Source organism: Diadema antillarum, unplaced genomic scaffold (assembly GCF_040938485.1).
Source record: "Diadema antillarum isolate AM-2024a unplaced genomic scaffold, OU_Dant_1.0 seq00001085_RagTag, whole genome shotgun sequence".
In the NCBI taxonomy this organism is placed as follows: Eukaryota; Metazoa; Echinodermata; class Echinoidea; order Diadematoida; family Diadematidae; genus Diadema; species Diadema antillarum.
The window spans coordinates 197,210-221,545 of NW_027271905.1; the positions used below are offsets into that span (position 1 = coordinate 197,210).

The 24,336-nt window shown below is 39.7% G+C and overlaps 1 protein-coding gene across 2 annotated transcripts in view; it reads left to right on the forward strand.

Annotated features, from left to right (window-relative positions):
* Positions 1-24,336, forward strand: part of LOC139743482 (peregrin-like) — a 46,017-nt gene that overhangs the window by 15,681 nt on the left and 6,000 nt on the right. The window contains exons 3-9 of one of the 2 annotated variants that reach the window (XM_071653966.1): positions 871-1,033; positions 2,193-2,321; positions 3,223-3,351; positions 3,787-3,975; positions 5,026-5,146; positions 5,672-5,923; positions 6,408-7,328. In XM_071653966.1, coding sequence (XP_071510067.1) covers positions 871-1,033; positions 2,193-2,321; positions 3,223-3,351; positions 3,787-3,975; positions 5,026-5,146; positions 5,672-5,923; positions 6,408-7,328 — 1,904 coding nt within the window. Of the gene's footprint in view, positions 1-870; positions 1,034-2,192; positions 2,322-3,222; positions 3,352-3,786; positions 3,976-5,025; positions 5,147-5,671; positions 5,924-6,407; positions 7,525-24,336 lie in introns of those variants that run through there. The other variant, XM_071653965.1, reaches the window with a different exon arrangement.

The window sequence follows — 24,336 nt, forward strand, 5'->3', positions numbered from 1 at the left end:
TGAAAACCCCATGATGAATGTTCACCAAACTTAGCGGGTAGCATCCCTAGGGGGATAGAATCTCAATTCCTTCAAATGGGCACCATGCTTCCCTTAGTGGCCCGTGGGGGGGGGGGGGGGGCCAATCCCCCCCCCCCCCCTAACATTAAGGAATATTTACAAATCTTCTCTAGAACCAGAAGTGATAAAGCAAAGTTAATACCATGAGTTTGTACATTGATGACTTTAGTTCCAAGTTTGTTCACTGCAGATCCAGGGGGGATTCAAATGCTTGAATGGGCACCATACTTTCCTTGGGGGCCCCAGGGGGCCCAAACCTTTTAAATTAAGGAATATTCAATAATATTCTTCTCTAGAATCAGAAGTTATAGAGCTTTAAGTCTTTTTTTGTCCCCAAACTGTATAGTCCAACCTTGTATAAAGTACAATGTACTTGGCAGGTATTTTTACCAGTGTGATGGATATGCAAGTGGACACCATGTCCCCAGCTCTCAGAGCTGCCCCTGCCCCAAGTTTCCAATGTTGTCAGGTAAGAGTCTGCAAGAATGCATGGAAGGTGAACTTGTAATACTCAGGTGAGCCGAGACCCCTGGGTCTCTTCTTGTTCCCAATGTTGATTCAAACCTTAAAGAAACCCATGTCCAGATTAGGACACATTTATCCTTGGCATCATGGAATTGTCTTCTCACATACAATATAACAATATTTTCTTCAAGAAGAGATTTTAATCCATCATGGACTTTCTATCAACTCATGTGACACAGTACACATATTTGTGTGTAATTTGACATTGGTACAGTACAGTGTATATCTGATATTTATAATTTTCATGTTGACCTCTTTTTTTCCACTTGAATGTTGATATGTTAGAATATCCAAGATTCTGAAAAAGGTGTCCATGCAGAAAAAGCAGTTGTTCATGCAGAGGTTGGTGAGCTATTGGACCCTGAAGCGGCAGTCACGGAATGGCGTGCCGCTTCTCCGCCGCTTGCAAGCGCACCACCAGTCGCAGCGCAACAAGGATTCGGTTAGTGTAAGCATTGTGTCCAGTCTGCTGCCCGTTCAGAGTATTGTATTGCACCTTCCTTTCTTTCTCAAGCTCATTAGTGTAGATATAATGCAAGATTAGAGTGTATGCCATACACCCTGTAGCTAGCTCTTTCAAGCTTTGATAGCCTAGTCCACCTGTGAGACAAGTTTCACTTTCTACCTTTTCTTGTAGTCACCCCATTATGTCGTTTGTCTGCAGTGGAAATGTGAAATTGATATCACTATCCAGAGTACTTTTGCTGTAGATCTTGACACTAGTAGCATCATGCATGGCCGAGTCCTGAATGCCCAGTTGCCATTACAACTCCTGTACGTTTGTGGTTTAGAAAGTGTAGCTGTTTTTGTGCGTTTGTGGAGTGAAAAGAGAATATGAGAACGGCAGTGTTTTAATTTTATTCATACATGGCTATAAAGTTGTCCTCTACAGTGTATATCCTTCCATTGTCAATAATGTTTGAGGTGTCCTATCTTACGTAAATACACTCTGAAGGTACACAATTTATTAGCTGCTTAATGCTCAAGAATGTAGTGGGAAAGTGAATAATTATGGGTATGTGGACAAGTGTACTTAAATGATATTTGGGCCAATACTCTGGACCACTAACTGTGTATGAAAGTATTTGAAGTTACAAAAGAGAATGGCGGCTTGTCATGATTTTCTGAAGCAATGATGAAGAAATCTATAATTTGTGACAGCAATCTTTGTCCAAAACTATTACCAGAAGATTAGGCATTGGGATGAAGTATCACAGGTCAACACAAGGTAGGGTTGATTACATACATGTACTAAATGACGGGTATGGTGATTGATTTCATCTCTAGAGCTATTCCTAAATTGAACACTTTAGATCTACATCTTTGTACATTCACTTCTGAGTATAGCAGTAATGATATGCGAGATAGATGGATACACAATAGTCTCTTCAGCCACTTTGTCATGATACAAGATCGTAGGAAGGTCACAAATATTTGTTAGGGTTTACTGTGAAATGTAAGTTTCACTGCTTGAAGGTGGAGACCACACACTAGCGCACATGCTGTATTAAAAGAGAGACGGAGTATTCAGTGCCTGTCATTTTATGTATGCATCCTCTGTGCGATATTTGTGCATCTCATTCCCCCTCCCCTTTTCCTTTCATCAGAGGGAGAACCAGAAGGCCAACAGACTGAAGGAGCAGCTGAAGTACTGGCAGAGACTACGGCACGACCTGGAGCGGGCCCGACTGCTGGTAGAACTCATCAGAAAGCGGGAGAAGCTCAAGCGAGAACAGGTAAGGAAGGCATGGGTCCACTTTGTGAGGTAACTCTCCCGTCTTCTTTTTTTCCATTTATGTGTTATTTCTAAACTTTTTTAAGGAGAGCAAACTTTCTGAACTATTCTGAAGAGGAGCTGTGATGTTGCATATTACATAAACCTTCACACTTTGGGCCATTCCTGTGATGGTGGTCACTGTAGAACCGAGTGTCATGAAAATAGCAGCGACGTGAAAGCGTTCTCATATTTGGCATTGCCCAAATTAATTTCACCCAATACCTCCTAAATGTCACATCAACATCTGTGGAGTAGTCAGATTGTAAAGTAACGTAGATATGTGATCTTTACCTCTGCTTTTAGTTTTTGTGGTAGAACTTATTTGCACATTCATGCCTGTGCTACATTCCAGACACAAACATTTTTTAAATGAAGTGCCACTCTTACTCATCAAATCAGTTTGAATGAACATATGTGTCACTTGAATGATGATGCTTTTATGCACCTAATATTACAGATACCACCATCACAGACAGGAGTAAGAAGGGAAGATCATTTTTATGGGACGTTTTTCTAGAATGTTTTTCACCTCTCAAAAAAGTTGAAATGCACCACTGATTTCTGATTGATTCAATAAGCAGGTTTTCATGCAACCATTGTTCTAAAAGTTCTGTAATTTATTTGTTTCTACACTAAATGCAATCTTCTCTCCATGTCAGGGCATTTACCCTCCGAGGACAATTACTTGTACCCCCTGGCTAAATTTTGGTTAGTGATAGGTTTAGGATTAGGATTAGCGTGAGGGTCAGGGGAAGGGTCCACACGGTAATTGTCCAGGGGGTAATTGCCCTAGAACCCTTCACACGTGTATGTTTGATTCAGTCCTTCCATAATGTTTGTTTTTCCCCCGACCATCACAGATCAAAGTGAGCCAAAAGGCAACGGAAATGCAGCTGCAACCCTTCAACATCCTGCTTCAGAGGACGCTGGAGAAACTGGAGGAGAAGGACCCCTTCAGCATCTTTGCAGAGCCAGTCTCCGTGGAGGAGGTACGGAATGGCGTGTGTCCCAAAGATGCTACTGGGCAAAAAGTCAAGAAACCGATTTTCAACCCACCATCGGCCACATTTAATAGGGATGGTATAATTTTGGTTGAGATGGGGCTTATCACAAAGCATTCTACCATATAAAAAGAAAGAATCACAATAAAGCATAAAATATAAGGAGATATTACTATTTTTCATGATAAATCATAACTGTAGACTGTTTGTTCTAGAAGCAATTTTGTTATAATTATTGTTCACTTTTTGTATATTCACCAATACTTAATATTGATTACATTGATCAGTGTTTCTTTATAGGTTGTTTCTATCCCTAATTCACGTTTCTGAACCATTTTGAAGCACTAAAGGTTGGTTTGTGTTTCATCTGCAAATGGTAAATAATGCCTTTAACAAAGGGAAACTTTTGTTCCTTCGTGGCAGGCCCCGGACTACTACGATGTCATCAAGAAACCCATGGACTTCTCCACCATGAGCCGCAAGGTGGACGGCCACAAGTACACAGGGCTGGACCAGATGGAGGAGGATTTTAACCAGATGGTGGAGAACTGCATGACGTACAACAGTAAGGACACCAAGTACTACCGAGCAGCTGTCAAGCTACGTGACCAGGTACGTTGATGTAGAGTCATAGCAAACAAAATATACCATGCACTGAGAGGCTCTAGTTGACATAATGGGTTGCGAGGTGGCAGAAATTGCTCTCTTTTCTGAGGGGTGCAGCCTCAAAGGCAATAGTGCAACTTTTGTCACTGAGGAATTCATAATTTCACTAGAGACTTGAAATGCTATGTGATATTGTTAGGTTATATCGCTTCAAGGAATCTTTAAAAAAAATGTAAACTTTTTGAAAAGATGTATAGATCTTGCAGGATAGGCAATCAGTGTGCCACAGTGGACACAATTTACACAGTGGTATATGAGGCTGATACTGACAACTTTTCACACGCATTCTCAATGAAAAAAAAAAATTATCAATCCCATATCTATGACATAATATTCATGACAAAGTGCACAATTTCATGAAGATGTCATGGTAAAGCACATTTTTCTCCAGCATTTTTGTCTTCAACGTCACAGCAATGTTATGTTTGGTCACATGACACTAGGTACAGACTAATCACTGAACAGGATTTCATTGAGGAGGGAGATAATGGACAATATGTCCATGGTCCTTCAGAACCATCAAACTGTGCACACCCAAGTGTCTGTGCTACCACTCAGTGATTCAAAAGGGCGCTACACACAGTGTGGTGGAAAAGTGATCCATTATGTCAAGTGGCAGTAGCTACAACTGCTGAAGAGCATTGTGCTGTCATTATGGTTGGGTCTCCTTTGTCTGCTGTGTACTCCTGCTCCTTATTCATAAACATTCATTGTGTTTCTGAACTTTTAGAGCCCACAATATGTCCTCCTCTTTAGTTATGATATAATGTGCAGGACATTGATTTTGATATTGGGGTTGGGGTTGTTGGCTGAAGTGTTCTATATGAAGACCAAAGATAATGATGTAGGTGGAGTTGCATTCTGCATAATTTGAATGAAGATGACTTTTCATTTTAAGTGTATCATGTACCAAATGGAATGCAATTTTGTAATTCAGTAGAAGTGAAATACAATATGAGATGAAAAAAAAAAAAAAAATGTTTTCATCGTGTGCAGGGAGGAGCAGTAATACGACAAGCAAAGAGGCAGTCAGAGAAAGCAGGCTACGACCCAGAAACAGGACTACACCTTGACAAGGCACCGGAATACGAGGAGGCAAAAATCAAACTAGGAGACAGTAAGTCCAGTGTTGTCTGACATTTGTGTTGTACAAAGCGTGTTCAATGTCCTATCCTTTTGCAAACCTTTCTTGTTTTTGTAAGTTGGCTGCTTTCAGAAGTTCACATTTTATTTAAATGGCGGTGGTCAGTGTCTCGCTAATTTTTCAGGACAAAATATATTGTAATGATTATGCAACTCCTACAAGTGTATGTTCAGTGTGTAATGATTTTGATATGGCTCACTCATGCAGACATTGGTGAAGATGCAGGATAATGCATAGTTGATGTCCAACTCACATTCTGGTCTTTTATATGTTTTATTGTGTTTTGTCTGTTCATTTTTTTTTTTGCATAAAATTACATCCTTTTGTGGTATGAGGTCTTTGTAAAATATTACAATTTATTTTGCTAACTAGTGTTTAACAGAAGTGTGCTAGGTGTAAACCAGATATGCATGAAATCACTTGAGAATACCGTGATAGGGAAGCAAGGGGAGTGATGATGATTGTAATTAATTTGGCAATGTGTGTTTGTCCATCCAGTTGACTCAGTACTGCAGCCAGAGAACAGGGCTGATATGACCCTGGAAGACCAGCTTCGAGAACTCCTGGAGAAGCTGGACGCGACGTGCGGCATCAAGCACTCGGCAGCCCGCTCCAAGCGCTCCAAACAGCTCCGCCGCGAAATCAACATGATCCGTCGGCGGCTGGCCATCGAGAAGAACAAGAGCAAGCCTCAGAACGGAGGAGACACCGGCGGCAGGAGCGCCGAACTGACGACGGAGGACTCCTCAAGTGAGAATTTGACCCTAACGGATTTAGTCCCTACTTCTTGCTTGGAACATGTTGCCAAAATCTGTCTGTGGCAAATTTGTGGGAAATTTTGAAAAATGTGCCAATTTTACAAGAGAGAAACAAGAACTTGAAAGCTAGGTGGAAGCCATAGCCTGTTGTATTGTAGTCCCCATCTCATGAAAGTTTTCTGTAACTTTAAATCTGTTTGTGTTGTCAAATCACTAGTTACACACTTAGCTGTAATGATGTTTTTGAAAATTCTTGACTGAAATGAATAGTTATATGTGAACAACAGAGGGCTGAAATGAAAGAGAATCTCTTTACTTTGTCTTATGATATGTTCATAATGAAGAGCAGAAATGATAACCAAAAGATACAACTTTGGTGGGACAACATCTAGCATAGGTTGTTGTATATATCCCACTGTCTATTTCGTTGTTAATGGATTTCTGTTGTAATATTTCCTTGCTCTGCCCCCATTCAGGCGAGTCGAGTGAAGTGACATCTCAGAGTGATTCAGTGCCACCCAAGCTGTCCCCAGCAAGGCCTCTACCCATCACCAGTCGCAGTCGGTCGTCCCCCTCCAGACCCTCTCCGGGAAAGGCTGTCAGCTCCCCAGGCAGAGGGAGGGGGAGGGGAAGGGGGCGTGGCAGATCTGTGCGCACCATGTCTGATCCCCAGCCCGGTGCTGGGGATGACACCATCCCAACCTTGTCGGCCAATGACAATGCGGAGACACCAAAGACGAAGAGTCCTGCCCCTGTCGACAAGGCAACGGCGTCCCCATCTGGAGTTGGTCGGAGGACATCTGTGCTCTTCACAACAAAGGGCAAGCAGGGTAGCCCCAGCCCGAGGAAACCCGGACGCCCTCCAAAGCGGTCCCTGTCAATGGACCAGGGAGCGTCCCCGAACAAACCCGCGCATCGCGTCAGCCAGAGTGGAAGTTTGCATGTAGAGACAGAGTATGAAGGAAACCTGCCTGCACACAATGATGCTGGTGCCAGCCCACCCTCAAAGAGATCTCGCAGTATGAGCATGAGCACCATTGGGCAGCGGAGTCCCCGAAGGGTCACGTCCCCCTCCAAGGACTTGCCCAACGGCTTTGAGACGGGGCAGCAGACCGGGGAGAGTTTTTCGCGATACCGAACCGACAGCACGAGACCTCGCAGCAGCTCGGATTCTGACAGCAGTAGCTCCTCCACCAGCACATCCAACGGGTCTGTCTCCGAAATGAGCTCTTCGCTAGGGGAGGACTCCGGGCCGGGTGGCCGCAGCCTGCTGCAGGCCAACAGGAATCCCTACACAGATGACAGCAGCGGCGACACATCGTGTGGCGAGAGCACCAGTACTACTAGCAGACCCATCCCAACAGGTGCGGCTGGCCCTGTGCTAAGGGACAGGAGAGGTAGGGTGACCGTGCACACAACACTTTTCTTCTCAAATTTCTCAACAAAAAAAAAGAAAAACCCAACTACAACAAATAGCAAAAAGAAATCACCACTGTCAAGAAACCGGGGTGTATGTGTAAAGTTGCATATTTTCATTACAAAGCTAAAAAAAAAAAAATAGAAATGTCAGTTTGTTTTCATACTCTCATTCATCTTCTGAGCAAATTTTGACTACGTTCCATTCATTGGATTGCTTACCCTAAAATTTTGTTTCTGCTTTCAATTGTTTTGTGCTTTGATCTCTTACCTTTTTTTCATCATTTCCAACCTTCTGCCTGTGCTCTTTACTGTACTTCTCGTGCATCTTACCTTGATTCATTTCTGTCCTCCTGTGTCACTCAAAGGCACTTATGTTTGGCTTTATGTGTTAATTTTTTTTTTAACCTTTCTGTATGCGGTTGTTACTTGACTCTATTCTCCCTCTGCTCTCTTTTGGTTGGGCTCTTGAAAATTTTGCAACTTCTACATCCTATTGAATGTTGTTTGTACAAGGATTGGATTAGGCTTTTTTGATATATCAATCATTTTTTTTTTGAAAGAAATGTATTTTGGGAAGTGAAAGGAAAAAAAGTGGCACTGTCTACCTGTCTCTTTTCTGTGTCCTTGTTGAGAAAAATAATGTGTGTCTTTGTGACCCTTTGCCTGTAAAGTCTTGTCACTCAATTGCATGTTGCATGTACAACTCATCTGCTTGCAGTCTCATGTCCTAGTCTGTGTACTTTGTCTTGTGAAAATCGATCAAGCAGTGCCTAGAATGACATGAACTCAAAGGGGTGCACCGGGGTTACAGCTTCCAAATCAGCTGCATTCAGCTCCAGTGAAAGGCTCCCCCTCATTCATCTAAAGTATTAACCACATGGTTTGAATCACCTAGAACTCCTTAACTCTGATGACCACGTTTCGACCTACAGACAATGTCTTCCAGTACTAATACTTACACTTCCCTCCATTCCAAAGCATGTGAGACAATAATTTAACAAGCAAGATTATGGACTAAAGTTCTGGAATATTCTGTGAAATGATGATGATGATAATAATGATAATAATAATAATAGTAATAATAATAGGGGGTATTTGCAATGCTCTTTAGCACTCAGTGTGAGTACTCAAAGGGCACAAAATCATGGATTTTGTGCTGCTTTAATCCCTTCATCACCATCTAAGTTCATTCACATTTGTTAGACCATCCACTCACTACATTACACTTTGTCATGCAAAATAAATGTTAACAGACATGTTTGCCATTAAGCTCATGTCGCCTACCCACCCTGCAATATTTAGACCATAAAGCTGTTGTTTACGAAAGAAATGATAATGTTCTCATCCTCATATATATGTAAATGAATATAAGTCTGCGATCTAGGTGATGTGATAAGGTTGCCCCACCTTCTTCCCTGCTCCCCCTTTTTTTCACATGGTGTCAAACAGAAATAAACTTTAATATTACATCAATTGTCTCATGAAGCAAAGATGAGATGAGAGTAATTCTCAAGTGACTTTTGAAACATACTTCTTTTGCCCCAGCCCCCCCCCCCCAAAAAAAAACAACTAAAAAGTGTGTTTTGTATTCTAAGAAAATAAGCTCTGTGGAAATATTACCTTCACGTCACTGTTTGCCGCACCTAAAATAGAACTACATACAGCTAGGCCACAAAGCAGAAGTTTAGTAAAGATAGGGAGTACTTGCAAAAGAGGTATGTGCCACCTATAAAGATGATATGACAATACTTTCGTCACCTGTCCAGCAGAAGGACCTCAACATGAAATTTTTACCCAATTTTTTTTTTTTTTTTGTATGTGACATAATTTGATAGAGTTTAGAAACTGATGTTGTGACGTTTTTGTTTTGTTTTATTTTTATTTTTGTTTTTGTGTTGTTTTTTGTTTTTTGTTTTTTTAATGTGCAGGCCCTAGGCCATTCTGCTGAGCAGGTGACGATTTGTAGACTGGCATGAGCAGGAGCACACAGTTATTTATTTGGGTGTTTATACATTAGGAAGGTTATAAGTCACTAGCATTCATCTTGGGAAGTGTAGTATTTCACCCCTTGCTTAGAACGCTCTGTGTGACTCCCAAGTCATTACCCGTTATTGTTTGGTTAAGTCATAGGAATCTCATAGTACCGGGTAATGCAGACCATCAATTTGAATTATCTTTGGTAGTCATATTAACAAAATGACTGAGACCACAGCTAGCTGGCTTTGCCCATATATGCACCATTATATGCAGTTTAAACTATCTTTGTATGTCATGCACACAGTGCAAATGCTTTCATAGTTTTGTGTCAGCCAGGACAAACTAAATTCCACATAACTTTACTGAGATGCATGTTTGTTACAACAACAAGACAGTGAATCGAATAGCATTAGCTGTCAAGTGTTTATAACATTAGTAAACCGCTCCACTTGTGTTATGCTACTATTAGTAGCAACTAATGCCACTGTCACTTATATCGCAACTACTGCCATTACCTAAACTTCATGTCCTAACTTGCCACTACTTCAGTACTTACAAATAAGACTACAGTACAAATACATTTGTACCATCATTCCTGTTACTTTTACTATCACTACTACTACTACTACCACCACCTCCACTTAGTTAGGGCATTTTAGAGAATTTCTGGACCATCTGTGAAAAAATTGCTTACCAATAGCTTTCTTCACCAATGTGTTCACTAAGGTGTCTACTAACACCTCTCAATTAGTTCCAACCCAAATCCTTGTGGAAAATTCTGGGGAGCCAATCAAAATCGAGCACCCGGAGGGGGGCGGGGCAGAAATGGAAAAATATATATTTTTTCCAATATAAGCGTGTGAGATGTCTAATTAGGGGTTTCTGGGGGTGCAGAATCGATTCCCACAATTAGTTTTGAGTATAAACAACTCTCTAACCGTGAAATAGGCCACGCCTCCTTTTTGCCCCCGCCGAAATACGTAAATATTGGTATTTTCATACGTATCTTATTGGGTTTATATAGTAGGTTTTTAAGGTGCACTGAAAATATTTGTGTGCGATGGGAAGTAGTTGTTCCCATTTCCCTTATATCCATAACACCAAATATAATCATATTACTGTAAACAGGCTTTACTTATTAAATGTTTGATTCTCAATAATTTCGAACCAACATCCTTGTGGGGGAAAAAAAAACCCAAAACTGTGGAGCCAGTTAAACCTATTAAAGCAACAAAAGGGTGGGGGTGACAATCAATAGGAAGATTTTTTTTTCCAGTATTAGTTTGTGAGATGTCCAATTAAAGTTTCTAGGGGTGCTGAAAGGATTCGAAACATAAGTTTTGCGTAAAAAAATACTACCTGACCATTAAAATAGGCCACGCCTACTTTTTGCACCCGCTGAATCATGTATTATTGGTATTTCATACGTACATCAGTGGGTTATTCAGTGAGTTTTTTAGAACACTGAATTGAGTTCTATTATTGAATTTGAGCTGTATCAACTCTAAAAACAGTGAGCAAAAAATACTGCAACATATACCGTTAACTGTGCAATCCACTTCTCTTACTTCCATTATGCCACATTTAAATCTGGCACAACAGAACTGTATTGAAACCTTGGTACTTTATCCTACTCCCCAACATCTCCCTTACTGCCCCCATCAGCTGTTTGGTTGATGTTCTGACAAGAGTTACCATGCCATTTGCCGCAAACAGAAATGCATAACTCCTTGCTTTTACAACTGCACTTCAGTGCGCTACAGTCCCTTCACAGTTTGCAGCTCACAAACTTCCGAAAATAGTCCTTTGCGATGGGGTTTGTTGAAGGGACCTGTGCGTAACCTTGGTCCTCAAGCTTCCATCCATACTCCAAGACATCCAATGATGGAGTTTGCAACACTAGCCAACCTCTGGTTTGGAGATTAGCTCGTAGAGGATGCTCTGCTGCAGCTTCTGTTGTCAGGTTTGATGCGCTCATCAGCAGCCCGCTTGCTGAAGATGTCAAATCTCAAGCCTCCAAGTCTTTCGGGTGGTTTTCCATGGAACATGAGCTTAAATAATACACAGCCGGTTTTAATGATATCATCTTTCTTGCCTCGGATGTCCAGAAACACATCCATGGCCCTTTCCGCCTTGTCAGTCTCTCAGAGCTTGTTTACCAAAGTTGATTTGCGAACCCAGAAATCGCTGACACTGTATTGCAGCCAGAGAAGCTGTGCAAGAGTTCAAGATCAAACACTTTCGGTATCTCTCTGGAAGGGCCTCCCTGATCTTTGCGATACTACAAGATGTTTCTTTTGCTCTTGTGAGGAAGATGGGGTGAATCAGCAAAACCATGATATCGGTGTCCTCCGCCCTTACCTAAACAGGAGAATATTTTGCCTAATCTAGATATATTCCCGGACTATAGCAGTGTCTGCATCATCGTGGCATTGCCGTACACTGATCCCATTTCTACTGAATTTCTCAGCAAGCAGCAGAATGAGCCGGGGCTTGTTGCTCTTGTTGTGGATGAACTTTTCTCTTGGAACGAGGCTTTGATGTCTGGGCGAAAGGGAATGTCACATCGTGCATTCTTTGTTCGTCTCAGGTGATCATTGTCCTTAGCAGAGCTGCCGTATCTACCAAAGACTACAGTGATTGGAGAAACTGGCTCCCCATGGACTTAAAAAACTGAAGGTAGCTCTCGGAAATGCCCTTCCAGGATAGGTCAGCCTCCCGCTTGACGTTGTGCAGTATAGTCATCCACCATCAATAAACAGACTCATGCAGGGGGTTCGTTCAACGCTTTCCACAAATGCTTTCAGAAATCTTGCTTGGGCAGCATTGTCTGGATTTCGCAACTTCTAGTCTTTGTCAAATAGAGACATTGGTGTTGGCGTCAACTCAAATGACAGACCTTCGGTCTTGACTTCACGCAAACTGATGATGATTAGACGGTTGAAGAGCTTGAATGAGTCAATAACCAGCTTCTTTCCATTGGCTTTGGGTCCACTTCTAAGGCTCTCTAATGACTTCACCTTTTGCTTTAGTTTCAATTGAATCCAGAACCGTTCGTCCATTCATCTTGGCCAGCATGGCTCTGCCAACCTCCTCTGCCTGATCAGCGTTGACTGGGTCCTCTGGAGTGCTGCTGAATCCCGTTATAAAGGATAGTCTTCTTGTCCCATGTTGCATCGAAGAGGTCGATCTCCTCCAACCATCCGAAAATGGCGTTGACAGCATCTTCGTCATTCTTCATCTGGGCTCTTGTGACGTGCGTGTGGTCAGGTACCTCACGCTTGTTCATACCTTGTTCAAGTTCCTGGTGAATGCATGAGAAGTGGTTTAGCGTCTTAACCCAACACCTGTGAGGAGATTCATTCCGGAAGCGTCCTCTGTTAAGACTGTTTGAGGATTTGGCCTCACCCATGAGTGTGGTTTCCATCGTGATTTTAGTCCATGTACCTGACCGCTCATGGTCTGAGAAACTGACTGCATGGTTTCCATACAAAGTGAATTTGGTAAGAGCTTTATACCAAATTCACTGTGTATGGAAACCATGCACCCTAGCAAGACTTCTGTGGAACCCGTAGAATAAACCCCTGCACGAGTCTGGTGACGGATGGTGGATGGCTCTTGCGCAACGTCAAATGGGAAGCTAACCTCACCTGCTAAGGGCATTAATTGCCAAGAGATACCTCTATTTTTTAAGTCCATGGGGAGCCAGTTTCTCCAAATCAATGTGGTCTCTGACGGATACGGCAGCACCACTAAGGGCCTTGATCACCGGAGACGAACGAAGAATGCTTGATGTGACATTTTGATTCGCCCAGACATTAGAAGCCTCGTTCCAAGAGAAAAGCAAGAGCAACAAGGCCCATTTTATTCTGGTGCTTGCTGAGACATTCAGTAGAAATGAGATCAGTGTACAGCAATACCATGATGATACAGACACTGCTACAGTCCGGGCAGCTCTAGATGAGGCAAAAGATTCTACTGTTGAGGTGAGGGCTGGGGACACCGACATCATCTTTTTGCTGATTCACTCTGTCTTCCTCACAAGCGCCAAGGAAACATCTTATGATTATAATCCCAAAGATAAGGGAGGCCCTCCTCCCAGAGAGATACCGGAAGTGTTTGATCTTGAATTCTTGCACAGCTTTTCCGGCTGCGATACAGTGTCAGCAATTTCTGGGTTCAGCAAATCAACTTTGATAAACAAGCTCTGCGAGACTGACATGGCGGAAAGGGCCATGGATGCGTCTCTGGATATCCGAGGCAAGAAAGATGATATCATTAAAACCGGCTGTGTATTATTTAAGCTCATGTTCCATGGAAGATCACCCAACAGACTTTGGAGACTTGAGATTTGACGTCTTCAGCAAGCGGGCTGCTGCTGGGAGCATCAAAACTGAGAAATTACATGTCCCCGACAACATAAGCTGCAGAGCAGCATTCTCTACAAACTTATCTCCAAACCAGAGGTTGGCTAATGTTGCAAACTCCATCATTGGATGTCTTGGAGTATGGATGGAAGCTTGAGGACCAAGGTTACGCACCGGTCCCTTCAACAGACCCATCGCAAAGGACTATTTTCTGAAGTTTGTCAGCTGTAACTGTGAGGGGGACTGTAGCACACAGTCGCCGGCCCTCAGTTGTAAAAAGCAAGTTGTATAATAAAAAGTAAGGAGTCAAGTGTATTTCTTTTTGCGGCAAATGTCGTGGTAGCTGTTGCCAGAACATCGACCAAACAGCTGATGGGAGCAGTGAGGGAGATGTCTGTGAGTAGGATAATGTACCAAGGTTTCAATATTGAGATATATTTCTGTTGGATTTAAATGGGCATACTGGAAGTAAAAGAAGAGGGAACGACTACTTTTGTTATTTTGCACACTTATGTTTCAGTGTTTTGCCAACTGTTTTTAGAGGAGGTGTAGCTCAAATTAAGTGATGATAGAACTCAATGCAGCATTCTAACCAACTCACTACATAAACCTACCGAGATGCGTATAGATTAAAATACCAATAATACATGATTCGGCGGGTGCAAAAAGTAGGTGTGGCCTATTTTAATGATCAGGTAGTAGTTTTAACTCAAAACTAATGTTTCGAATCCATTCAGTACCCCCAGAAACCCCTAATCGGACATCTCACACGATAATACTGGCAAAAAAAAAATCTTCCCATTGTTTGACAACCCCTCCCATTCTGTTGCATAGATTCAACTGGCTCTACAGTTGTTGTTGTTGTTGGTTTTTTTCCACGAGGATGTTGGTTCAAAACTATTGAGAATCAAACATTTAATAAGTATACACAGCAGTAATATGATTATATTTGGTGTTATGGATATAAGAGAAATGGTAACAACTACTTCCCATCGCACACAAGTGTTTTCAGTGCACCCTAAAAACCCATTATATAAACCTAATAAGATAAGTATAAAAATACCAATATTTACGTATTTCGGTGGGGGCAAAAAGGAGGCGTGGCCTATTTCACGGTCAGAGAGTTGTTTGTACTCAAAACTAATTGTGGGAATCGATTCTGCACCCCCAGAAATCATCTCACTCGCTTATATTGGAAAAAAATATATATTTTTCCATTTCTGCCCCGCCCCCCTCCGGGTGCTCGATTTTGATTGGCTCCCCAGAATTTTCCACAAGGATTTGGGTTGGAACTAATTGAGAGGTGTTAGTAGACACCTTAGTGAACACATTGGTGAAGAAAGCTATTGGTAAGCAATTTTTTCACAGATGGTCCAGAAATTTTCTAAAATGCCCTAACTAACTCCTGAGAATGCTATTTTACATCATTTCTGTTCTGTCTAGTACTGGTATTACTGCTTCTACCACAACTACCACTACCAGTACCTCTTCTCTTACTAGACCACGGCTAACATCACTTTTCCCACCACTACTACCACAGCCACCATAACTGTACCACTACTACTACTACTAACACAGTGTTGTAGCTTCATTGCACCGTGATCATGACCAACACATTGCCCAGGTCGTTTTCACATCCTGATGACTGATACGATACTAGTATGTCGTGGTGTTGTGATGTGTCCATTTCATTGCACTCTACAAGCATGCAAAGTTGTCGTCCACTTTCCTCAGTGACTCTTATCAAAGTTGTCAATCCTTTGTTGATTGCCATCTCCATCGATAGTTGTGTCTTGCATGACTCCAGTCTCGTGTGTTGCCGTTCCTCCAGCAACGCATATCAGTGGTGTTCACTTTTGCCTGTAAATGCTGGTGTCGAATTTGCAATGTAAAGTGTAAGCTCTTATGTGTTGCGTGTGTGTCTGTGTATGTGTATGTGTTAGTTGCTGTGCATTGACTTTAAACACCAACATTCGTGGTTACAACTCTCAGTGCTGTTTGCAAAGTGGAATCACAGATGTGAAACAGGTAAGACAATATTCATCAATATCCGAGTGCCGGCTAGTGAGACAGTGCTGTTCAGATCGTGTGCCACTATCGCCCCCAGTGGAATGTACAATGTATGTCTTCAAGTGAGCGAGTGAGCGAAGGATTCTGAAGAGGATTTTCATGTGTGTGAGAGTTTTGAAGAAATGTGAGTGATTAGTCCTCTCTCTTTCCTGATAAACACACATGGAGGGTTTCATTTGTCAGGGTAGGATTGCAATCCTGATGTGATCGAACATCGTCAACTCGTGTCAGATGCACAATGATGGGGATGAATGGTAATGGTACGGCTTTGACAATATTACTATCCCTTTTCTGCATATTCACAGAAAATAAATAGCAAATATCGTCGGTCTTATGCCAAAAGGACCTTAAATCACTTCCACTGTTATGCCAAAAGGCCCTTAACACTATAGACTTTGTACACTATAAGTACCCTCTTGGCATAACAGGGGAAGTTCTTTAAGGCCCTTTTGGCATAAGGTCGACAATATTGTAATGTTAGCCTCTCTATATACTGTACTCTGTATGCTCACCTGTATCCTGTGAACCAAATCTCCTTCTATTCCACTTGTTTGGTTACCATCACTAACTAGCTAGGAAATTTAGTACTGTGGAAGAGGGTGTTTAGGTATAGTTCTATAGTTTTTATTTTTGTAATATTTTTCTGAGGAAAGGTTATTTAACAGATCTACAGCTTGTATGTCAAATGAAGCCATGTATCCTGTTAGACTCATAGAGCTAATCCCAATTTGATAATTTTCAGCACAGTCAGAACTATAATGTACATAATTTCCCAAGAGAAGTTTGTTGGATGGTTTTCCAGTCCAAGGTAAATTATCTTGCATCTGCGAAATAAGTATAGTGTAACTGCTTCCAAGTTTTGTTTGCAAGCTTGTGGATCAGGATGAAATGAACATCATCCTCAAGGATGTTTTCAGTTGGACGGATTTGTCTCAATCTCCTATAACTTCATGGTCCAGACTCACAGCCTTCACCAGTAGCCAAGGCCTACATTTGTACATTGTATATAACTATGCACTGTATGCCCCCCCCCCCATCCAGCAAATTAGCAATAGCCAAAGAAGTTTGCTCGTAGAAGCCAACATTTCTTGCAGAATGCCCCATACTACTTCAGTGCAGGCTTTAGAGGAAAAGAGTATATTTGGAAGTCCCATGAGGAGGTAATTCCAAGTCATCATACTGTGTGATAACCAATTTGAGACTATGAAGGAACCACTACAATAACTACCAAATGGTACATTCTAAACTTGACTGACCACCTGCTGTGGTTTACCAATATGTGCGATACGTGCAACATGTGGTTTCATTTTTTCAACTTTTGCAAGTCATTTGGTGTTTGCAAAGTTGACAATACTCTACCTCATACAGTAAGTATTGCCTCCGAATAGCACAAATGCAGTGCATATCACATTCAACATGAAAAATCACTAACCTTGCTTCTTACGGAGTGTTAAAACTTAGTTCTTGTTTAGGTGCTGTTTTTTGTTTCTTAGTCGCAAATTAACCACTCAGGATATTTTCTTACACACATATTGATTTGTGAGATATGCTCACGAAATGTTTGGCATATACAGTACTCTCGCCTTACTGATAGTGCGAAAGGTCATGTTGATTGTGAGAAATTTTGGCCCATATTATTTCACCAGGATGCCTGTGATATACTGTACACGCCGAATATTTCGCGAGGTTTTTATTTTCGCGAATTTCGTGAGTCAGGTGCTATTCGTGAAATTAAAGACACACAAAAATATTGACTCTGATCCCAATGTGAATGTGACATACGCGTGTACACTTCTCCGTTCAGTTCAGGACTCCACGATCGCGAATTTAACCACTCGCGAAATCGTCAGGAATTCCCAGTTCGCGAAAATTTAGACTCCTGAAATATATGATGTATACAGTACTTATCCCATGGGAGCAGACACAGGATTACTGTGTTCAGTTTGGACATTGCCTGCTTGCGACTGCTGTAAAACCAGAAAAAACATTTGCAACATGAAACTTTCATGAATATGGGAGCCGACAGCCTCGTTAGCGCCATGAAAGTTTCACGAATCACCACTGTCATTCAGTGTATTGTATAGAAAAACACCTTTGCATGCATTTTACTTTCACAAAGCTCGGCTCCTCTCAAAATTTGCAAAAGTTTCATGCAGTACACTCCCGTTGTAACGAACATGATTTATATGAAATTCCGGTTACAATGAAATGAAAATCTAGGTGGCAACATTATTTGTTCTATGTCTTTTATTGTTTATTTGATGGGTTGTAACAAAAATTTCGATATAACAAAAGAAAACTGCCAGTCCTGAGGACTTCGTTATATTCTAGAGTCCACTGTACCTGGTTTTGCAGTATCAAGTCTATGCGCATCATACTGTGAGCCCTTAAGGGGGGGGGGGGGGGGGAGGGTTCAAACTTCTGAGCAATTTTGACACACAGAGCTAATGAATTCATGCAGCAAATAATGGAATTGCAGGCATCTTCTGACAAAGAATCACGAAAGTTCTGAGTGAACATTGATATCAAGTAAAGTATTCATTTGGAGTCTCAGAATGCTGTATTTGTCAGTCACATCACAATGATTTTCTTGAAAATATAGGTCATACTGTGTCAGTGAAAGAGAGCTCAATCATCAACGAATATTTAACTTCATAATTTGCCAGGTACATTTGAAATATGACATGCTACCTGTAACACTTGACTGAGAGTTACCACTGATAAACATGGGAATTGCTATTACTTGTATGAGTGTAAGAAACACTGAATACTTCTCTATTTCTCTTTCATTCAAACCAGCACTTCATATTATTATCAGTTACTCCATTTTGAAACTTCCACTACAGCACCTGGATTAGTTTGTATTTTTAGGAACTAGCAAAACACAGGCATGCTGGTCAGGTTCAGATCAGTGTTTAGTTCTACTTCATTCATTTGCAAAATTTATTATCATTCAATTTTCAAAAGGAACAGAAATTAACAAGGTATACAAATGAGATGATGGCAGACTGAAATCAATGGGTGAATATCACTCTTATGAAACAGGTATGCTTGTCATCACAATGAAAGGTATGATGTATGTACATTGTAAATTCAAGACATGTTCAACAAAAAATAGAGGAACCAACAAACATACTAAAAGGCAGTGCCTGTACTGTAGAAAAAGCTGTTATTTTTGCGTACAGATATTTTGGCAAACGAAGAGGTCACAGACATTTCCACAAGATGTGGATTTTGCAATATGACACTGAGGCTATCATAACAGCACAGAGATGCCAGTACATACCCCAGCATGTGACAATATTTTTGTGTGTTGTTCATTCATGACCCACCAGTGATTTGCTAAATTCACAAAAATAATTTCTTTTGCAGTAATTCGCATATCTGTCAGAAAGGGAAAAAAAATCCAATTAAATGGATGAGGAATAAATTTGCGGACAGATTAGAATTTGCCCACAATTTTAATAAAAGAAAGAAAAAAGAATGGCAAAATTTTAGAAGGTGCACAGGACAATAGTATGGCATATGACATAAACAGTGACAGGACAATACAAATATGAATACATCAAGTGAATTAATGCTTTGTGTATCTTCATTATAATCAATCTTCAAGGCCTTCTTACAAAATCTATTTGAAGTATTATTTATGATTAGGGTTAGGGTTGAATAGGGTCAGGGGGAGGGGCTTGGGTAAATTGTCCGAGAACTATAAAACATATTACCACCAATGGTCTCTTGTAATTCATTTGCATGGTGTACTAGCTTACTAATATAATGTGGAGAGGTTTGCTTTGTCCTTGGTGAAAATGTTTCAGTGTTTCATTTTTTTTTTTTTTTGGTATTACAAGAAGTGCTGTTTAAACTGCTTTATTGCAGTAACTTGAATTTTTTTTTAGATGTAATATTGTCAGGTTTCCCCTTGATTTACATGCAGAACACAGGTTCGCAAGTGCTGCATTATGGCTATTAGATACTGTACAGTACTTTAATACCACAGAAGAGTGCGTATTACTATAATCATTAGGCAAGAATGAACACTCTCTTCATAAATCTTTTCTGCAAGTACATTATGGTAATATTTTGATAGATGAATACCCCCCTCCCAGAAAAAACAAAAAACAAAAAACAAAACAAAACTAGACAAGCACTCTAAGAGCGCAGACCTCCGCCAAGCAGCTACTTTCCACCGATGATCTTGCTCTTCCATAGAGATTTCACAGTGATTTCCACCCATACGTCTCACGTAGGCCTATGCATGCTGAAAAATTGCCCGATTTCCCAATATAGAAGCCTTTGTTATGTCATAAACCCTCAGCACGCTTCGGCACACTTCGCCCTAGCAGAAACTAGAGCACGCACTTTAGTGCGCATATGAAAACCTTTAAAAAATGTCTAGCTTGTACTCAAGTTCATTGACCCTACCTGCCAAAATATCGAAAATCCTTCATAAAATCCATAAAAATTTCCAGATCACTACCAAAATTTAATCATCTGTTCCTTGTGTCATTCTCAACCTTTCCCGCAAGTTTCATATAAATCCATGCTCAACTTTTTGAGTTATTTTGCACACGGACAAGCAAACAAACCAACGCCGATGAAAACATAACCTCCTCCCTTGTCGGAGGTAAAAAAAAAGATGGAGAAAGAAAGAGAGAGATTAAAGAGAAAGAGAAGTACGTACATTAAGTTCAGGTCTCGTAAAATATAACATTAAGCTTTTTTAAAAGATGTTTTTCACTCTGTTTGTTGTATTGTACAAGTAACACAGCATCAGTATACACTCCCAACTGACATCTAAGACTGAATACATTGCATGGTGCTAAAGTGACAGGAATTTCCATGAAGCTGAAAACTTTTGGACAATTCTTATGATCTCAACTTAATGTGGAAGCGAATTTAGCATATGTCTTACATTGTGTAAGAGAAAAGAATAGGAAAAAACATTGTTCTTACAAATGTAGAGGTGTATTTTTATGATGTGTGTGCAATGAAGCAAGAATTTATACAAGATGATGCAAACAATTGGCCTTACCTATTACTTTACGTGTGACAGAGCTTCTTTTGAAAGAGTTAAATATGATATGAGTTTTTGCTCTTATAATTACTGATCTACAAGGTACTATCATTTTGTGGCTTATTTACATGTATGTTTGTGTAATGAACCCATTTTGTGGATGTAATACATACTAGTCACTCACTAATACACCAGCCCTAAATGCACTACTTGCGCCAGGCCTTGTAGAGCTGTTCGCTCCTCAGCGAGGGGTGAATATACTGCATTTTGTGTTAGTCTTATTCCAACACAACCATCACAATGACCCCCCCCAAAAAAAAAAAAAATAAATAAATAAATAAAAATAATAATAATAAATCAATCAATAAATAAATAAATAAATAAATAAATAAATAAATAAATAAATAAATGAAATAACATAAAGAATTAAAAGAAATAAAAATAATGATGATAAATAAATAAAAAATAAAAAGCCCCCCCCCCAAAAAAAAAAAAAAAAAAAAAAAAAAAAAAATAGATTGAAGATACCCACACAGGAATTTAAACAACATTTTTGAAATGTCCAAGGAATTGATACTTTTTTTCTTTTTTTTTAAGGTAATGGACAAAGTCTGAGCAGTTTTCAAGAAGTAGGTTTCAAGGAAGTACCCCTTTTTCACAGTTATCACTTGCTCAGCACTTAAAACAAATGTTTATGTTAGCGGTACCAAGTATGAGATCTAGCTGCCTTTCTTTTTAGCAATGGAAATTTCAAATACCCATGTTATGAATTTGTGAAGAATTTTCTTGTACAACTTTTATAGTATATTTTCATTTTATTTTATTTGCATATTCCTCAATTCTCTTTCTGCAGTTGTAAGACAAAAGTTTGAAATTCGGGAGGGAATTGACATGTCATTTCTTGAGTATGTAATGTTGATTATGTCATCTGAAATGTTCTATGTTGAAATCACAATAATGATAATAATAATTTTGTTCAAACTCAGATATGGTCCACATTGTACAAATCAAGACCTCTACAGTAAGAACTGCACTATTATAGCACAATACTTTCTTGATGATTTACAAGGGGACTAACAAGACATAGGAGGGGACTGGAATGAAATCTTCTTAAAGCATGTTCTTTTGGTATGCCCTTTTGTATACTTCAACATATGCACTGTCATATTCACATAATGAAAACACCATGTGTAACACAAACCTCATATCTTAATGATCCACAGTTGACACTCTACTAAAACTTGATAAGAGATGGCTCACTATTTGCATGTTACCTTGCAGGGTTCTTTTTTCCATATTGTATGGTTGTGAGATGAAACTAATATATAGTTGATAGTTCCATGTTCCAGGGGTTTTTTTTGTGTGTGTGTTTGTGTGAACAGAAAATCCTCTACGTGTCGTAGGGTAGGTATTCCATAGTTTTGCACTTTTTGCTGAATCAGATAATTACAAAAGTGTTGTTCTACTTCTTTCAAAATGTTCTCCTGAATTTTGGAAATTTTTACTTTGTTTGTCTAACACATTTCATACAGAAATAGATATATATGTATAGATATATATTTGTGTATGTATGTGTGTGTATATATATATATATATATATATATATATATAATATAAATATCATGTAGAGAAAGAGAGAGAGATGTGTGTATTACTAGACAGGTAGATACACACACATGTACTTGTGCATATTTTCATTTTCAGATGAAGAATGAGCGAATGTAGTGATATTCAATTTTGAGCTGAACTGAGACATGTTCCATTGCCATTAAGGATCACTGTTTACGCCACTGTTGTCCTATAATCATAGCTATTAGGTAATACAGTGTAGTGTCTGCATGAGAGATGACATCAGGGCCCCTTTACCATGAAAATATTGCTCTGGCTGCAAGCCCATAATGAATATATATTTTCATTGCTCATTTTTCCACAAATACACTCAGCTAAAAAAAGAAAAACACTTTTTCAAGCACATATTTTTCATAGAAGATTTTGATCAAAATCGCTGTGTCATATACCATATTAAAGGTTATTTAATTGGCTATCAACCAGGTAGGTTAATAGAAAGGGAGATTTCATGCATGAGTGAACACATTGATTTTGTCTTTCAAGATACAAAAGTAAAAATTGCAAAAATTGACATTTTGTCATTCATCTGCAAATGCCCTTTAAGATAGCAATGATAACAAAAGACCAATTTAACACAATGAGAGACATGAGTGAAATAGCAAGAATAAGTTTTTGTCCCTTGTTTCTCTTTATATCCTCAAACACAAGCAAAGTGGGAAACTAAAGGGGAAAAATAAGAGTTTTCTGTCAAATCTAACTTGAAAAGATGCAGGGAGTAAACCGCAAATGGATGACAAATGGACAGTCTTTCTTTATTTCATTCTTGTGATTTAGGAATTGAAGGATTCATGAGACAAATCCAAGAACCAAATATCATTTTCAAACTTCTTAATTTGAAATAACATTTGAAATTTCTACCATTTTTGTTAACATTGCCTCTTTCATGCCACTTGAATTTGGATTTGACAGAAGATTCTTCATTTTCTTTCTTTCTTTCTTTTTTTTTGCCTTTCTTTATCTTTGAGCGCTAAAAAGTCATTACAGAGGTCATAGGATGATTTTTGAAACTTGATTTGTATTTTTTATTGTTTTGGATTGTCTTTTGTTATTGTCACATGGAAGAGCACATACGCATAAATGACAACTTGTCCATTTTTGCAATTTTTACTTTTGTGCTTTGAAAAAGAAAAATGGGTGTGTTCACTCATGTGTAAAATTTGCTCTTTTTTTTTTCTTGACCTACCAGGTTGATAGCCAATTAAATTACCATTAACATGGTAATAAAATTTTAATATTTAGCCAAATTTTCTGTGAGAAATATGAACCTGAAAAAGTGTTTACTTTCTTTTTCTGCCGAGTGTACATGTATATATTTTTAGCGGATGGTGGGGAAATTTGAGGGGTCACAAGTACATGGTTTTGCCACGAACGAGGTGTGAGTAGTTCTCCTTACAGTCTGAGTTTTCAAGCTTTCTTTTAGGCCTAGCTTGGTGCTCTTGCAGGTTTGCAAGAATTACCATGAAGAAAACATCCAAGATGGGTTCTTTGATCCTCAAATTGTCTGTGTCTGAACTTGTCAAGTTCTCTACAATGGATATACTGATATATGGTGAACACTTTAACAGTAGATCTTGAACAATTCAGTTTGCATGTTTGTTGTGTAATGCCTTTAAAGACCAAAAAAAAAAGTTTCTTTTCAGTGTGCTGAATGAAATGCGAACCAAAAGCAGCGCAATCCTCTCCGGCTCCCCCAACTTGGCTTTGCAAGCAAAACAGCAAAATTTCAGCAATGCAGTTCAGTTTTCTTCCTCCAACATGTAGGCATACATTTTTAAGAATGAGAGCCTATTTCTTTGTCGTGTACAATACATTTTATCTTCGTAGAAACCAAGTTGTAAGATGCAAAGTAACACAAGAGGTTCAGGAAAACGCAAAATTTCGAGACGCTCTTCATCAGCCAATATTATCAATGGCACTTATTGTTTATGC